This window comes from Triturus cristatus, chromosome 7 (assembly GCF_964204655.1).
Source record: "Triturus cristatus chromosome 7, aTriCri1.1, whole genome shotgun sequence".
Taxonomy (NCBI): Eukaryota; Metazoa; Chordata; class Amphibia; order Caudata; family Salamandridae; genus Triturus; species Triturus cristatus.
In genome coordinates, this window is record NC_140590.1 from 1,073,192,699 (window position 1) to 1,073,211,364 (window position 18,666).

Genomic DNA, 18,666 nt, shown 5'->3' on the forward strand with positions numbered 1-18,666 from the left:
AGACACAGTGCATTATCCTGTGTCGTTGCATGGCCTTGATTTTTTGGGCAAAATAATCAGGAGACATTGTACAGGCTCAGAAGCTGAGCCTTATTAAAGCTTAGATTTTTACATTTTTATTTTTCCTTAAATAGATGAAGATTTCACCCAGAAAGCTAGTGCTAGTTTTGGCATCCAGAGGGCCATCCCATAATGAAATAAATAGTGGCATTAAGCAATTAAAATCCTTAATCTATTAAGTAAATAACAATATCCGATTGGTGCATTATGCATCCTAAGTGGTCCTGTGTAGGATCCCCTACCCCAGTAATTTGTAAACATGAATAGAGGGGATTTTCAGCGTCGGGTGTTTGTCCCGCGCTGTAAAATCAGCACAAACGACACCATGCACAGCGCAAGAGGGTGCTGCTTCTTTTCTGCCACTCGAGTAGATTTTCTATTCGAGCGACAGCTTTCTCAACGCAAACGGAAGGCTACTCAGTGCGAGTGGTCGCCACCATCTGCGACCGCCTGCGTAGAGAAATCCAATCGCCCGCATTGAAAAATCCCCCCGGGAGGTGGATTTTCCTCGCTTGACGTTGGCGAATGTAAGCGAGGAATAAAAAAAACTGCTCTGCTACGCGAACAGAGCAGAGTTCACCACTCAGACCTACAGAAGATGTGGTCTTGTGTACAATTTTAACAAAAAATGGCACATTTAATTTTGTGCAATAAAATTTTCACAAAAACTATGCATATTTTACGAGGAAAAGCATTTGCAATTTCACCCACTTTTAACAATAATCAGAGCTCAGTGAAAAAAGCATACCTCAATGTTGCGAACCTTAGTTTTAGTCCTGTTTCTTCGCTACATTCCAGAGAAGGTGGGGTAAAACTCTATGGTACCAGTAGCATCGAGTCATCGCCAGCTGATCTCCTGCAGCAGGTGTAGTCTGGCACCACTGACATTAAGGACATTTCCTAACATGGTTGGTCTCAGGCTGGAAAGCGAGGCTGGGATGGAGTCAGTGATCTCTTATGCCACCAGCTGAGTGTATCCCCCTTCCCTTTCTGGTTGTAGATTCTTCCTCAGACCTCGGTGGAAAAAGAAAAACACCTATGATATAGACCTGGCCCCCAAATACCTGGGTGCTGTGACGAAGATGGTTTTATCTGGAATATTTTAAACTTGTGGTATTTGAATTTAAAATTTGGCTCGCCCCCCATAGGAAATCATTAATGCAAATTAAAGTTCTAATCTCTTTTACCTCACGAGAGGAGCTCTTTTTTTTAATAAAAATGTAAATTCAAAACATTATGTAATGTTTTGCTCCACAGCAAACCCTGGCACTAAGCAATTAGGCTTTATTATCCCAATGAAAACATTGAATTTCCCAATCATTATAAGTTTATAAATTTTTCGGGTTTTTTTTTTTTTTTTTTTTAAATGGAAAATTTTCTAAAATTTGTCCCATATATGAGAAAAGTGGGAGGAAGGAAGATAGCCTATTGCATATGAAAAATCGATGTGGAAATCCTTTGTTTACATCCTTTCCCCATACGATTGGGAATAATATACATACGGAAACGTAAATATGTACATGCATATATATCACAAAAAATATTACAGACTATAGGTTTACAGGTTAGGACAAGTCACCGATACGACATATAGATCCAGTAATTAATCTTCCGTCACAAATTAATAACCACCGACAAATCTTAGGAATTTTTCAAAACTGACTGCAATATCATGATACATCCGAAATGACATCTTTTTTTGTGTGTGCGTGTGTGTATATATATATATATATATATATATATATATATATATATATATATATATATATATATATATACACACACTTTTCAGTCCCATACTGCATTGTATATGTGTGTGTGTATATATATATATATATATCTATATACATATATATACATATACGTCCCAAAAACTTTCTTCGTGACGCGAAATAACGCACTCTCAAGACTTAATTCGATATCACCAGTTCAGGAAATGTATTGTGCTTCTACGCTACGCGTTTCAGGAGTTACTCTTTGTTCATACGACGTAACTGCCGAAACGCGTAACGTAGAAGCACAATAAATTTCCTGAACTGGTGATATTGAATTAAGTCTTGAGAGTGCATTATGTCGCGATGCAAAGAACGTTTTTGGAACATTTGATTACAGGGTGCTCTCCTATATATATATATATATATATATATATATATATATATATATATATATATATTACCTACTGGCGGTCGCCAGTAGGTAGTTATAGTTAGGACCACGTTTCCATAGGAAATCCGCAACATTCTATTTTGAATAACTTTGGCGCCGGTCGACGAATCCTCGCAAATTTTTCAAAATAGGTGGGGCGCTACGCTCCGCTCCTACCCTGAAAGTCTCGGGGGGATTCGTCAAGCGGGGGCTGAGATAAAAGGGGGGTCCCAAAACGCGTTTTTCCCATGCATTTTTCCATAGGACCTTTAGACAGGGCTACAGCCCGAACGGCTGAACAGAATTACTAGAAATGTGGCAGAGAGGTAGTCCTCAGGTCAAGGAAGTGCCTTTTGTAGGTTTGGTGTAAATCTGTTCAGTAGATTCTGAGAAAATAGCCTTTAAATCAATATATATATCTGAGCCAGCTTACGGTGCGCTTACGGTACGCTTACCGTACGCGTACGGTGGCGTGCGCGAGCGCGATTATGATTGGCTCTTAGATCTTAGTAAACATTCGAATCGGCCGAAACCAGGAAGCGGCGGCCGCCATTTTCTCTCTCGCACTGAGAGTGATGATTAAAAAAACAAAGCACAAAAACATGTAAAGAGGCTGTTTTGACAGCTCCCACACACATAGCCATGTTGAAGGAGTCCCCAAAGATCCCCCAAGGCCAAAAACGGAATTTTTATTTTTTCGCTAATTTCGCCGATTACGCTTACCGTACGCGTACGGTAAAAATATATAAAAAAAAAAAAATTATCCACAATAACCCCACCCCGTGTGCAATTGGTGATCGAAGGTCACCAATAGGGCATGGCTTATTAGAGCTGCAAAAAACAAAAATAATAAAAAAAAAAATATTTAAAAAAAAAAATTATCCACACTCTCTCCACCCTGTGTGCAAATGGTCCCCGAAGGGCACCATTTGTGCATGGCTTATAACTCCTGCAAAAAATTAAAATATTACCTTTCAAAACGAAGTGCATCATATGTCCTCCATGTGCGCACGGTGCGCGAAGCGCATCGTGCGTACATGGCCCATCTAGCGTAACGTGGGCACGCGGTGCGCGTAGCGCACCGCGTGCCCACCGTGCGTGCACGGCACTAACTGCGTAAAGTGGGCGCGCGGTGCGCACGGAACGAACGGAACGAACTGCGTTAAGTGGGCGCGCACGCCACGAATGGCGTAAAGTAACTTAGCATTTAAAAAACCGTACAAATTCACTGAAAAAACCATAGGTTTCACACACGTTATAGTTAGGAATTAGCATTTAAAAAACCTTGCAAATTCACTGAAAAAACCATAGGTTTCACACATGTTATAGTTAGCGGAAATTTTACTGATAAAAAACCAATGAAATTCCCCCGTTATAGTTAGTGCAGGCAACTATAACTCACGCGACCGCAATCTTCTGCTGATGACATATGTGTCTTTATGAAAAAAAAATATTTGTAATATATGTATAGCTAAAAATGTATGGAAGAAGACATGGGCAAATAAGTGTCTAAATACAGTATTAGCATGAGCAGAGGATTGCGGTCGCGTGAGTTATAGTTGCCTGCACTAACTATAACGGGGGAATTTCATTGGTTTTTTATCAGTAAAATTTCCGCTAACTATAACATGTGTGAAACCTATGGTTTTTTCAGTGAATATATATATATATATACATGTGTGTATATATACATGTGTGTATAAACATATGTACCAAATGTTAAAGTAACAATATAGTTAGGTGTAATAAAAAAAGATCTGTTTTTGTTATAAAAAAAATAGAAATTCACTGTTGAAAAAACCAAAGTAACTTATAGTTAAGTGAATATGTCAGATACAACATTAGCATTTTGAGCTCAAAACAAAACACAGAAATTCACCAGTTATAATTAGCAGGGCTGAATATAACTTGCTCTCCACCATGCACTGCTTATGACCTCCCATATTACATCACTCATGACATGTTCTCTGGCATTATTTATGACATCACTGATGACATCTCAAATGACATCACTGATGACATCACTGATAGCCTCATCCAATGAGTGCGTTGGTTTGTTTTTTATAGTTTTCAAAGTGTCAGGTAACTACCATAGTACTTCTCGACCTAACTTTGTACAGCCTGTGTCCAGCTAATGGGTGTGAGTGTTTACAAAACGCATGTGCTCTTATTTCATCATAGATGTGTAGAGGTACTGAACTCGTTATAAACCTTTGCATTGAAGAGTGAACCTGTGTGCAGGTGACAGTTAACGGCGTATGTTCGGCATGTTCCACAAAAGCTTTTTTGTTCTGCAGAAAAAAATTCTAACAGGGCAAATATTCTATGTAGTAGATGCTAAGTATTGTAAGCAGCCTTCAGTTATTCCACAGAATCATCTCAACATAACAATTTCTACATAACATAGAAGACTGTGTGCACCAGGTACTGATCTATGTGCATGTGATTCTTTTGCATCAGAAGATGGGCTATCTGTAAAGTTTTCACCACAGGTAGAATGATCTTTAGCAGCTTCAGACTTTGGTTATATTAACCGAATAGTCTCTTTTTTCACAAGTGTTAGATAAAGTGTACACTGTTCTTAGTAGATACTTTTTAATACTCTGTGGTGTGTTTCTCATGAGAGTTTCACTGTCTGCAGATAGTGTGGTATAGAGTAAGCTCCCTCCATAGAGTGAACTCTGTTTACAGTACCTACTTTTCTACTCATATTAACTTTATTTCTCAATATAGTTGTGGTGACTGTCAGGTGTTTGATACAGATAAAAAACTGTGCATAGTAAGGCATTCATTTTGGAACAGACGTTGAGTATCTTGGGGAACTTGGCTTTCTCTGAACAGTTGTATACATATGTAACACGGTGCGCAATGAGGGCTTTCCCATATGTCTATGGTTGATTGTTAATGTGAACTAGGCTACCCATGAAGTGTCTGGTATTAGGTCAATATTGCACATAATACATGCTTGCTGCACCTAAGAAAGTTGTATCTGTGATGGCATTAATGATGCTTCATATTATTCTGAGTTGTTTTGTACTTACTTTCAGGCTTCTCATGCCAAAATAGCTTAAAAGCAATGTGTGCAAAATAAACTTGGATGATATCATAAGTGATGTCATCAATGATGTTGTTTGAGATGTCATCAGTAATGTCATAAATGATTTCATAGAACATGTCATGAGAGATGTAACATGTGAGGTCATAAGCTGTGCATGGAAGGGGGCTCTACTAACTATAACTGGTGAATTTCTGTGTTTTTTTGTTCAAAATGTTAATGTTGTCACTGATATATTCACCTGACTATAACGGTACTTTGACTTTAGTTTTTCAGGGTATTTCTAAGGTTTTATTTGAAACAAAAGCAGGTCTTTTTATCACACCTAACGAGAACTTTAACCGTTGTTTTTCTCAGTGAATTTCTGTTTCTTTTTTTACATAAAGTAATATTTTATTACCATACGAAAAGCCACCTCCCTGCTGCGCAAGGAGGGGGTTGGCCACAAGGCTTGGCCTGTGGCCAGGCCTTGTGGCTACATCCTCAGAAGGCAGCCATACCCACGCTGCTCATGGCCTATGCCGTGTGCAGCAGAAGTTTAGCCTTCGGGCCCCGGGGACCCCATCTGGGGTCAAATACAACAAAACGGGAGAAAGGCCATGCGGCCCCCCTCTCCGAGCCATATCAGGTTCTTGGGATACCATCCCCCAGGCCAATACCAATAAAAAGGGGGAGGGGTCATGTTGCCTCTCCCTCCATGAGCCTCATTAGGCCTTGGAGGCCCCATCCCCAGGGCCTTATGTATTTTAAAGGGGAGGGAGGCCACATGGCCCCCCTGCCAAGCCTTATTAGGCCCTGGGGACACCATTCCCCAAGGGTTTTTTTTTTAAAGCTGAGGGGGACAGCACATCCCCCGTCCTTGAGCATTTTATGGCCCTGAGGACCCCAGGGCTATAAATATAAACATGTTAAAAGGGGAGGGGGCCCATAGCCCCCCTCCCTGAGCCTATTATGGCCCTGGGGGCCCCATCTCCCAGGGCCATATGTATTTTAAAGGGATGGAGGCCATGTGGCCCCCCTCCGAAGCCTCTTTAGAGCCTAGGGAACCTCTTACCCCAGGGCCATTGATTTATTTTAAGGGGAAGAGGGGACACGTGGCCCCCTCCCCGAGCCTAATATGGCCCAGGGAACCCACCGCCCAAGGCCATATATATTTTAAATAGGAGGGGAGCTGGATGTTATCACATCCCCCAGGGGCTTTTTTTTAAAGATGAGGGGTCCACAGGTCCCCCTCCTGAGCCATTATAGGCCCTGAGGAGCCCACCCCACAGGCCAAAGCTTACTAAAAAGGGGAGTGAGCCACCGCCTCTATTTTGGCATTTTGGCTCCAGGACTGGCCCCACAGGGACTATAATGGCTCGGGAGGGTGTCCTCATGCCCTCCTCTCCTTATATAATCCAGCCCAGGGGTGGCCTCCCTGATGTCTAAAATTGAGAAATACGGCTCCGACTGACATTTTCTTTTTTTTTATCCTGCGGGGGTTCCATGGGATCGCAGCAAAAGGTTGCAGATTTTCTTTTAATTTTGGCCCCAGGAGGGGGTACTGCTGGGTCTCCCTATTATTTTTTTTACTTACTTCAGGACAGGAGACTGATTCTTCCGTGTCCTGTAATGGCTGACAACAACGTTTTTCTCATGTTGCTGGCAGCCAATCACAGGGCTTGCTCCGCTGAATTTTAAATCCAGCGGAAGCAAATTGGCCCAAGGGGAATAAAGCTCCCTGAGCCAATCAGAATGCTCTGTTTTCTAACTGGGGCTCAAGCGAGAGTCTCTCGAGCCTCTCTCGGACCCAACCATCCAGATATACAAATATTTTTGACTCTTAATTTGTTAAAAAGATACTGAATGGATTTACACCAAATCCCAAAAAGAACAATCTGCCGACTAAGATCTAGCTTCCTGCTACATTTGGTGTAATTCACATTCTGCGTTTTTTACTGTAGCCCTTCTTAAATAAGTCTATAGGAAATGCATGGGAATTTTGCGCCCCTTTATTTGGACCCCGCTTGATGGATTACCCCGAAACATTCCATGCACAAAGTAGTCTAATAAGAGCAGTGTTTTGGAAAGTTTCATGGAGATTCGTCAAACGGGGCCAACGTACTTAGCAACACCAAGAAACGCTTTTCCTATGCAACAGCTGACCTAAATATAACTACCCAGTGGTGATTGCAACTGGGTAAATATCTATCTATCTATCTATCTATCTATCTATCTATCTATCTATCTATCTATCTATCTATCTATCTATCTATATTACCTGAATTTTGATCTTGCAATTTGCCCACTTATTCTTGCCTTTGGTTGTCCCAGTACACTCCGAGTAGAGTAGTCTGCCTTTTTTACCTAATGGGCAATCTTGCTGACCCCACCATATATTTTACTGGGCACATAATAAGAACGCCTGCTCCTGGGTGATAAACATTTCCACAGAGCTGATAATCCCTAAATATAAAGTGAAGTCCTTTCCCTCTCAAACCACTCTTCGACGTCTCACTACCCCGCACTCACACACCTCCTACAGGATACCACACATGATACCTCATGACACATCCATATCAGCATCTGACTCTCAGGCTTCGCTCGTCTTTGACTGTGAACTCTGAAGGCCAGACTGCCTTTGTGTTCATGCTCCTCTGTCCTGGCTTTGTATGTCTTGCTGTCTTTCTTTGTTACTATGCTGTGTTGTGAATGTTGCATGATAGGTGGTCCATTGTTGTCTTTTGAGTACTCAGGTCATAGATTGCAATGCAAACAGTCATGTAAGCCTTTCACCCTTCCAACCTCAATGTCATGAGACACAATTTTGACTGTCTAATAAACAATAATTATATGTATATCAGAAGGATGTGTGTGGAACAGTTTTGCCCAAGGCTCTATGTACAGCTGAAAGTACCGAACTATACAAAATGTCCAAGTTGCCTACTAAGCAGATTGTGTATGTGCACGAGTACAGGAGAGTCTACCTAAATATATCAGAGCAGGGGTCCATTTGGCGTGCTGTCTACACTACTTTGGGTTTAAAGTTAAGAGTAAGGATCTGGTGGCATGCTGGCAAGGTATGCCCTGTGAGTTCTGTACTAACCTTTCTGTCTACTCCCTGCCCCCACTCCTTTCTTGTTCTTTCTCTTTTCAGCGGTAGGAGAGAGTAATATCTACAGGAAGCCACCCATCTATAAGCGGCACGGTACTGACAACTAATGGGACGAAGGGGTTCACTGTCAGCCATATCTAGGAGAAGAGCAGAAAGCGCATGCGCATGTCGCTGCTCAAACAGAGACGTTTGAAGGCATGGGCAAAGTGGGCTCTGGCCCAGGGCCCCAGCCTTTCAGGGGGCCCCTGATAGAGCCAGCTCTGTTCTGCAGAGTCTTGCTCTGATGACATTGAATAATTATTAAAAAGATGATTTTAAATAACATTTTCCTTTCATTTATTTTGTACGTGGGTGATGGATAAGGGTCTATTACATGTTAAAGACATTTTGTATCGAAATATTGTATTTATGTTTCATGCAACATCTATAAAAAAAACTTCTTTTAGGTCCAAACAGGACCTCACATATGAGAAATGGGAGGTTGTCATTGAGATTATTGCAGTACTATTAATGAGGTACTGCTATGTTGCAATATTGAAAACACACCTTACTGTCCATGAATATTAGATGTGAACACATTTAGAATTTGGGCCAGGGTGCCTGTGCACTGTCAGTGACCTGACCAAAAAGGGCATGAAAGAGCTGAAATTCGATCAAAAATTCAAAGCTGTTCTGAATAGGGGACCCCTAAATGCACTTTGCCCAACCCCCAAATCCTTAAGTTCTTCTTGCGCTCAAAGGCCTCAATGCAAGAGCGCAGTCCAAGGTTTAAGAAAGACGCTGTGTGTGTGTTGAATTGGGGATTTGCTCAAAGGGGCTTATGACACCAGTCTTGCAAAAGTAAGGCCCTGTTAGATATATTCAAAAGGTCATCCAGTGCAGAGACAAGCATTGACAATGCCATTAGGTCTGGCCTATAATTGAAAGTGCCTTTTCACTCATTGAAGGGGTTTAGGTACTCAATAAATCATCTTACGTGCACGCTGGCACACATCCATCCCTTCCACTCATATATTTATTCATCCACCCATTGACTCACTCTTGCATTCACCAACTTACCTTACTAAGTAAAAGAAACTCTTGCTTATTGTGGTGATGCATGAGATTCCATTTAACAAAATTCATGTCTGCAAGCTTTAGCACGGCGCATAATAATCCACCATTAAAGGCCTACTGACTTTAACAAATTATTTTATTGATACAGGAGGCCTACCGCCTCTGTCATAACTTTTCATAATAAATAGATGAGACCTTTTGCATCTGACATAACTTTTCTCATTGAAACAATCAGGTCTATAGCATTTATCACTGGCTTGTCACGATGACCGACTTGGGTTTACTGTAATAAGCTTTCCCACAAGGCAGCCATGAAGTATACAAAACAAAATGACAATGATGCACTAAGGTGCAGTTGCCAGAATAATAACAATCCATCCTAAGAGGCCCTGTTGAAGATTACTGTAGTGCACGGCTTATGTCCTCATGGTTTCTTCTAGTGGGTCATCAAAACTAAAACCCTTCCCAACTACAGAAAACTGCGAGATTCCATGTACCAAATTACCTGTCTGCAGGCCTTAACATGGTGTAAGCCTATTGCCTTTAACACATGCTTTTCACAATAATATATATAGCCTTTACTATTGGTTTGTCTCCATAATCAACACTGCCTACTGAATTGAACATAGGCTGATAATCATCATCAACTTGCAAATATGTGTACATTTACAGAAAGCAAAGCCATATACTTTCTCTCCCAAGAGTTCCTAACAAGACTTATCATTGTGCAAGTCATCTACTCCATGGTTTGTCAAAGGGGGAACCAACATTAAAAAATTCGTTCCTTCTACAGTAATTGGTGCAATTTAACCTCTCTACATGCTTTAACAATGTCTAATAACAATCCTCCTTTTAAAGGCTATTAGCTTTTCCCAATAAATACACCAGGTCTACTGTCTTTGTCATAACTTTCCATAATAAATCGATCAGGTTGATAGTCTTGGTTATTGGCTTGTCATCCTAACCAACTCAGGCCTACTGTATGGAGAGTAAGTGTTCCCAAAAGACAAAAAGTGCATGACAAATACTCTTTTTTAGTGGCAGCACACTACTTCTGCTGTATTCCAGAATTTCAACATACAGGAGGAGTCAAAATCGCCTCTCTCCTAGTTGTGCTTATCAAAACCTTTATCTGTTGATCACATAAGGTCTGGCGACAGCTGTACTGTCTGTAATGTCAAGTCAGACCTAAAAAAACACTTCTCTTTACCAAGTCCTCCATCGCTAACAATCACCATCATTAGGTGTTACAGAATGTTCTTACTTTGACGATGTGCAACATTCCGTCCATCATCTTGCGTGTTTTGCTTTCTTTGACGATGCCAGTCTGGGTTTTGAGACGTATTGTGACATAATCTCGCTGAATCACTTTCCCTTTTAAGGGAGTTGATAAATTGGTGTCCAGTCAATGTTGAGGAGCTTGTTACAGCCACGGCTCGTACAAGGCATGCAACCGGGCAGAGACGAGGGGCGGGGGAGGGGCAGGGTGGGGGGTTGTAATATGCAGCATAGGGACGATTTCAGGTAAGTAACGGAAAAAAAATAACGATTTTTTTGCGCGCGCTGCATCGCATTTGGCGATGCAGCACGCGCAATGAAATTCGGGGTTTTTTCCGTTACTTACTTACGTATGCCGCATTTTACACACCACCCACCCTGCCCCTCCATCGCCCCACGTCACCGCCCGGTGGCACGCCCTATACGGGCATTGGCTGGCTTGTTATGCTCAAAAGGCCACTTGTGTGTGTCTTTCTAACCCTTGAAACAGAGTCCTGGTCTATCTTGCACAAATCCTGCATTGGAAGATTCGTGTTGCTGGGAGCTCACACTGCGAGGGTTATGGTTGGTTCAGTTAAGGTGCATCAGTCAGTTACATCCAGTGGGTGAAGTGGGCGGGATCGGAAGTGCCCATACTTAATATAAGGAAAACAGGCCCCTTACTTTCTGTTAAAAGATAACCCTCCGGGGACAGTTAATTCCGAGAGCTGTAATGCATCAGCTGAAGTGTAAGGCAGGGAGTCTCCTGTGCTGTGAAACCAAAGGCAAATAGACGGGTTAACAATCCTTCTTGCCAGGGTGCCTGCTTGCCTGAAATGTGCACAACAGGTCAATCTGCAGGCGTCAACGGAGCTTGGAAGCCGGTTTTGGCTTTAATTAATGGAATCACTCGACGCTTCCTGATGAGACAGATTTATTCTTTTTGAGCGGTATTGGAAAGCAGGTATCAGCTGAGCTGTGAACTGAGTGCTTTTTAAAGGGACCTAAAACATACCCCTGTCCCGCAGGGGCTGCAGGGGCCTGTGTCAGGGCTTCCACTGCTCCAACCAGGATTCAACTCTGTGGCTCTCTGGTTACAGACACAGACCTCTGCAGTGCATTAACTAATAGAGGTTTCATAAAGTATGATAGTGCATTTCCCACCGATTAACTTTCATTTATTTTACATTTAAACTGTTATTTTATATGTATACATACCTGAAAGTGAAAGACCAGAAAAAGTTACGGAATATTTTGTTTATTTAGCCACGCCTTTGACCCCGCCCCCATTGTGCACAGCATCACAGTTCCCTTACTTATTTTAATGCACTTCGACCGCTGGTTGCATCCCGTATAGAATTTTATTAGGGGGGGGGGGATTATGTCTGGCAGTCATCATTGGGGTTTTCTGGTAAAGGAGGGTGTATTGTAGGGCTGCGAAGGGATCCCATTTTGTTCTGCCTGGAGGTAATGGCTACGGAATCTTTGCAGACCGTTTTGGAGATCACGTCGCTGTTCCAGCACGTGACTGTGATTTTGTTTAAAGTGGCTGAATAGGGGGGAGTTTGCAGTACATTAACTGCTGAAAATATATTAGCTTGAGGAACACGGGCAGAGCCTATAAGGGGTCTTATTGCTTATAGGGGGTCTCATTGTAGGGACTGTTAGAGGTCAGGTAAGAGGCACGCATCACGGGTGCATGGGGTAACCCGTAGTATTTGATGTTTGGGAGGGCGAGCCTCAGGGCCACAGGTGAAGGTGTGTGGCGAGTGAATTTTCTTCAGCAGAACTCACTGTGAATAAAGTTACCTATAATCACCTGTGAGAGTGGGGGGCTGTGTGTCCGTGCCAGGACAGCCGAGGCACTGTGTGTTGGATGTGGTCCAACGAGGTGCCTTGAGAGAGCTGAGTGGTGCGTGCCATGATTGGAGCACATCTTGAAATTCTGTAGGCCATGACCAGGTTTCATTGTCAGAGCTATGGGGATTAGTCGTGGACAGTCAGCACATTTTACTATGATAAATTCAGATGAGGCCCACGGGCACTGGCGGCTGGCATGGATCGGGGATGGCGAGGCGGGGGGTGAAAAAAAAATTACACTTACCTCTTCATGGCCACCGTCTTGCCTCTGTCGTCTCTCCTCTGCTTCTCTTCCTGATGAGTCCCGGTAGCGGAAAGCACACAGGCTCCCTTAAGCCAATCAAGACACTGCTGTCACCAGGATGACAGCAGCGTCGCGATTGGTCTGAGCACCGTGGTTCAGTGTTTAGACAGGGAGTGGGAGTCTGTGCATGTTTCTCCACCCAGGCCTTGCAATAGAGTCGGGTGGAGAACAGGATAAGTGCGCATAACTGTTTGGCCAGCCCAGGACTACCGGCCAAACCATCATGCGCACTTAGAGAGGGTTCACCACTCCTACCCCTGCTCTGAACTGCCCCGGCCCGCCCCACACCTAGAACTGGGCCACTATGGAAAAATAAGATGATAATAACATTGCGTAGTTGTCATTTTATGTTTCCTTTTTTGCACTGCTGAAAAGCAGTGGGGCGACGCTCCTCCGCCTTAGTGGAGGAGACGCCGCTGGCCACGGGAGGTAGACAGGGTAAGTAAGCCATCAGTGGCCGGGTGGGGAGCAGAGGTCAGACCCTGATACGAAGGAAGGGGTCAGACCCTGGAACGGGGTGGGGGCAGAGATCAGACCCTGGACAGATGTGCTTTGTCAGCACCGTATGTTCAGTCCATCATGTGTTGGGCACAGTTTATGCACCACGAGGTGGGCATGGACACACTACATATTGAGGTTGTTTTGGAATGTCTGCTTTTCTGTTCACTTGCTCATCACTCCTTTTCTCCTCTCTCTGTGCTACGCTGCCTCCTTACTGGCCGGATCTGTGTTTCTGCTGTAAGTAAAGGGACTTCCGTGTCTACTGGTCTCCTGAGGGTTGGGAGTGGTAGGCACTCTGAGAGAGTAACAGCAGCATGTGGGCGGGGATGGGTTGGGCACGTTCTCATTGGACTTGGTGAGTGTCGGGAGATAAACGTTGCCAAATTTGAACATTTATAAAAAACTGCATTAACATTTATTGGGTTCTGATCAGCAGAACATTTTAAAAAGCCTGAGATGGGGGGTTGAGTTGATTCTATCCTGACAGAATTTGTGCTGCCAGTGTATATTTGCCATCCTTATGCGTGGCAAGCAAACATGGAATGCAGCGCTCACTTTGTGGGAGGATCTCGCTATCCGAAGATTGGCTCTAAACGGCTGTGTACAACGCTGAATTTTTTCTTTGCAGACTTCTTGAAGTTTTCACAAAATTGACTCAGCCCCATGCACTCTCCACTCCACTTCACAGTTCAAGTGAAGGGAGCAGTATGCCTGGCTGTAAGGAGGGCCAAGGACACCAATCCCTTCCTGCCTTGCTGTATCAGCATAACCTCTGACCCGGAAATGCCCCTTTCTTTCATATTTGCAGATGATCCTTTTGAAGCAACAAAAAGCAAAACGAGTGAAGACATCGCCCAGGCATCCCGATACCTCCCAGCCTACTCGCCGGACTCGTACTACCACTCAGAGTCGGACTACTGGACTTGTCGGAGCTCACCCAAGGGTAAGCAAAGTTAGATGGTAACTACTAGCCGGTGCCACAGCCAGGTAAGGGGCAGAAAGCGAATTTACTCAATTCAACATCCGGCGTCTAGGCAATAGAAAGAGGTGATACTTGAGTAAATCCCATAGTAATCAATTTGAGGGGAGAGGCTTTTGAGCAATGAGGAAAGATGGCCACCGCCCAGTGTGTCCCCTCGCCTCTGATTGGTGACCAATAGCATACACTGCACATCACACAAAATATGCTTCAAATTATCTTAATAAGGACTGCCATTGGCCCTTATTATTGAAACAAGAAGAACCAGATTCGTTTGAATAAAAAGGCCCATGTTAAATACACCTCCTTTGTCTTACGACAATCATTTGCTCTGTATTGAAATACTACAACTACCATGATACTAGGTATATGCTAAGTCAAATCACACTACAACATTATGCCTAAAGAGAGGGGCACAGGGATAGGAGGATCCCAGGCATGTAAGCATGTAGTCCACATATGGTTAACCGAAAAAGCCAGGTCTTCAGCTTGTGGCGGAACTCAAGAACTGAGGAGGATCTCTAAAGTGCTGTGGGGGTTCGTTTAAGTGCAATGTAGGTTAATAAGCGCCCTCCTGCTTTGCCTCTATGGATTCTGGGAGTCTGTGTGAATGAGAGTGAGGCTGAGCGTAGGTGCCAGGCTGGCTGGTGGAAGTGTATTCAGCTGTTAAGCTATGCTGGTCCAGTGTTGTGCAAGGCTTTGTATTTGTGCACGAGGAGTTTGAATTGGCTGCGTTTGTGAATGGAGTGCCAGTGGAGCTCTCTAAGGTGAAACAAGATGTAGGTGAGGCATGGGAGGTTGAGTCTTGCAGTGGCATTCTGAATGGTCTTGATGATCTGTGTGAGTTGCTTGGTGATTCTTGCTTAGGGTGCATTGCCAGAGTCAAGTCTGCTCATGAGGAGTGCCTGAGTAACAGCTCGTCCTGTGTTCTCTTGCAGCCATTAAAAGATTTTTCGGAGCATGCATAGGATGTGGAAGCAGGCAGTGTGCACTGTCATAGCCAATAGGTCTCGCCTTTGGAACCTTATAAGTATTTAGTTATGCAGTACAATATCCTTGGTGCAACAACATCAACTGTTGCATGTCTAAACACTTATAAGGTCCCAACGGCGAGATCTGTTGGCTATGCCAATGCTTGTTTTTTGTTATGTCAGGCCGGGCAACACCGACAATGGGAGAGTGGGTCATAATGGGCGACAAGGAGAAGTGAAGGGTGGTACGTAACAGTAAAGGGACGGTACCAAAACGCAATGACACGGCTAGCCCTGGCCGCATCACAGCACATGCAATGTCGGGGCCAAGTCGCCGGCCATCTCCACAGCCTTCCTACCAAGCCACGAAATGCACGTGGTGGCAAAGCCCCCATCTGGGCCCTTCCCTAGGACATCGCCACAGAAGTACACTAATCCTAAAATCTTTTTTCCAACATCAAGCACGCTGAAGTGAGTTTCCAAGTAATGTGAACGCTATATAAAATAGATCAATTACATTATTGGAGCATTTTAAAAAAACTGCAGACTATTTACTTAACAGATTGAAAACTTTCTACAGAAACAAAGAGATTCGGGCAGAAAAAAAGGCAAATGGATGATGGTCCGTAAGCCTACCCCCTGTCGAGGTGCGTCATATTACACAAGAAAGCAACTAAAACCTTGATTTTCAAGGCAGGAGCTTCAAGATAGGTTTTGCAATTCTCTGAGAGACCCGAGGGCTGACTTATATAAACATTCTAACACTGGGGAGCTTTTTATCACGTGTGCAAAGTTCATGCAAATCCAGATATTTGGCCTGCGCGTAGTGCTCAGATTTTCTGGTTTATAATAAGTCATCACTTTGGCAAAGTTTTCTAAGTAAGCCGACGATGTTTGCTTAGGAGTGCTAGCTGGCACTGAGGTGTGTGCCACTTTCTAAAAAGGCAGGTTTAAAACTGTGTTGCTTGCTAGTTCCAAATAGGATGACATATGCAGCCTTATTTTCCTCGAAAGAATGTTAAGTTTGCGGATTTCCTAATTTGTATGTGATAAAAACCCTGCCAACTATGTGTCGTTATCGTACTATGTGCGGCAATCAGAGGAGGTTTGTGAAAGAGAAACCGATATTTCTTACACTTCTATGCTGAGTAAACAAACATTAAATCACTGCGGTGCTTACTAAAGGCAAGTTAAATATTATTAGTCAGTGGTGGCCAAAATTAGATGGGTGAAGTAAACTCGGGGCCAGAGACCAGAGCATGGGAAAAGAAGCTAGCCACATATGAGGGCTCCATGGTTTACAGGCCCAAATAGCCGGCCTCAAATATAATTAAAGGCTGTTCTCCGGGTACAGCAGCCATGCCAGATTTTAAGGATTTCCTCTTAGGATATTTTTGCATAGAAAGGTTCGACATGGTAATCGCAATCTGTGGCTATCTTGAAAACCTGGTGCCACTGCTGCCCCTGTGGACTGGAGCTGGACACCTCCTGTTGTGGACAAGAGCTGGGCACCCCCCCCCCCCCCCACGTGGACAGGAGCTGGACACCCCCCTGTGGACAGGAGCTGGACACCCCCTGTTGACAGGAACTGGACACCCCCTGTTGACAGGAGCTGGACACCCCTGTTGACAGGAGCTGGACACCTTCTGCCCCGATGCTTGCACACTTTAATGTGGCAATGAGAGCCCCTAGGCTGGGACCTCACAAGGTCTAGGGGCAGTCATGACCGCTTAGAAATCAATTTCACATTGTACAATGGGATCAAGAATGTCATGGAAATTGATTATTATTGATTAAGTACAAGGATGGAAATGTGATGTTATTAAACTGAACATTTGTTTTATTAAGTGGGAGTTGGAGGTCAAAACCACCCAAAATTGTAATGGTACACTTTGGAATAAAACATTCAAAAAATGTACAAAGAAACGCCAGGAAAAGGAGGAAACCCCTACTCTAGTAAAGTTCGGACTGAAAATAAAGTTTTGCATGTGGTGCAGGTCTGTCACTGCACTTTGCCAGGTATGAAAACACAACGCTTGCAAACCTTATTAATGAACCTGGCTTACCAGCCCAACTCAACGCATGAATGTGTGAACCTACTGTTGTTTGGCTCACTATGCGATAACAGACAACCAGGCTGACCAATCCGCAGCCCCAAATTACACTGTGCCTGGGCCTTCACTCAGCAGGGACTGCTGCCTTTTGACCAGTACCTAAAGTAGGAAACGTGTGTGCAAAAGAATCTTCACCACTGACTGTGCTTTAACTTTCCATCAAAATATTACGAAAATATAAATATGCGACTTCAGTGCACTACGTTTATGATGCACGTGGGTGATGGCTGTTACAAACTCGCCATCCAACGTGCGACCTAGCCGGACACATATAGGACATGAGTTGGCTTTCACGCAGTAAGCATCCTTAATTCTGCTGCAGTAAAATACAGCAACGGTGAGAATAAAATCAAGCATTGTCAATGGCAAAAGGTTTGATGCTGGCATTCATGCCCTGAGAAAAATCAATAAAATAAGCCTACTGCAGTACACAACAAAAATACTTTATTTGTATATATACAGGTGAATAAGTAAAATTAAATGTGTGATGCATTCCTACAGAGACGGAATGAAACCCACAGACACAATTAGAAAGAAGGTGAGATGTTGGAGGGCTGATGCAAGATGTGATTGACAATGTCTCAAGCCAATGGCAGAAGACACCAGTGCTAAAGATATCCAATGGCTGAAGGCGGATGAATCACAGCTCCGTAGAGCACGCTTAGAACACAGCCGGTCCCATGAACAGTGCATGCACCATTACAAACCGAACCACAGACGTGTGGAATCTCGCAGGTGGGGGGGGTCTAGGAGCGGAGTTATGAACTGTGTAGAGAGGAGCCGGATCCCTAATCCCGGCTTGCTCTTTGACCAGATGATGTGATCTGGGGCTCCACCTTATGTTTCATAGTCATGATCTACAGAATGTAACAATGCACAGATGAAGGTATCGACTTCAATGCACTATATGAAACGGGGCAGTTACACCAGTTCCACTAATTAAACACACCCTCCCTCACTGCTGATAAACCCGAGTTTGGGAGATGGACAAAGGCTGAGGCCTCAGTAGGGGTCAAGGGGTAGCTCCTGGGTTAAATGTGGTACAAAGGGCCGGTAAGTGTCCAGAATCTTCCACCTCGCAGCACTAGGAGCGGTTATGAGCTCCGGACTCAGCCCACTGTCCCATTCCCCCGGACCTCTCCACACAGCTGTGTGAGACTCATGTGTCCAAGGGCAGCCTCAATGACAAGCGCCGACCCACTTAAGAGCGGCTGAGGAAGCGGGGCTCCTAGCCCCAAAGCCGGGTAACTGGAGCGCAGCCTCGGCAGAC

At 43.9% G+C, this 18,666-nt stretch overlaps 1 protein-coding gene across 2 annotated transcripts in view; it reads left to right on the top strand.

Annotated features, from left to right (window-relative positions):
• The window catches only part of ABLIM3 (actin binding LIM protein family member 3), a 401,433-nt gene that overhangs the window by 331,527 nt on the left and 51,240 nt on the right, over nt 1–18,666 (top strand). For both annotated transcript variants that reach the window (XR_014966685.1, XM_085618162.1), the window contains exons 14-15: nt 8,397–8,447; nt 14,141–14,275. Coding sequence is in view for 1 of the 2 variants with exons in the window: in XM_085618162.1 (XP_085474288.1) it covers nt 8,397–8,447; nt 14,141–14,275 (186 nt within the window). In the remaining variant the exon portion in view is untranslated. The remainder of the gene's footprint in view (nt 1–8,396; nt 8,448–14,140; nt 14,276–18,666) is intronic.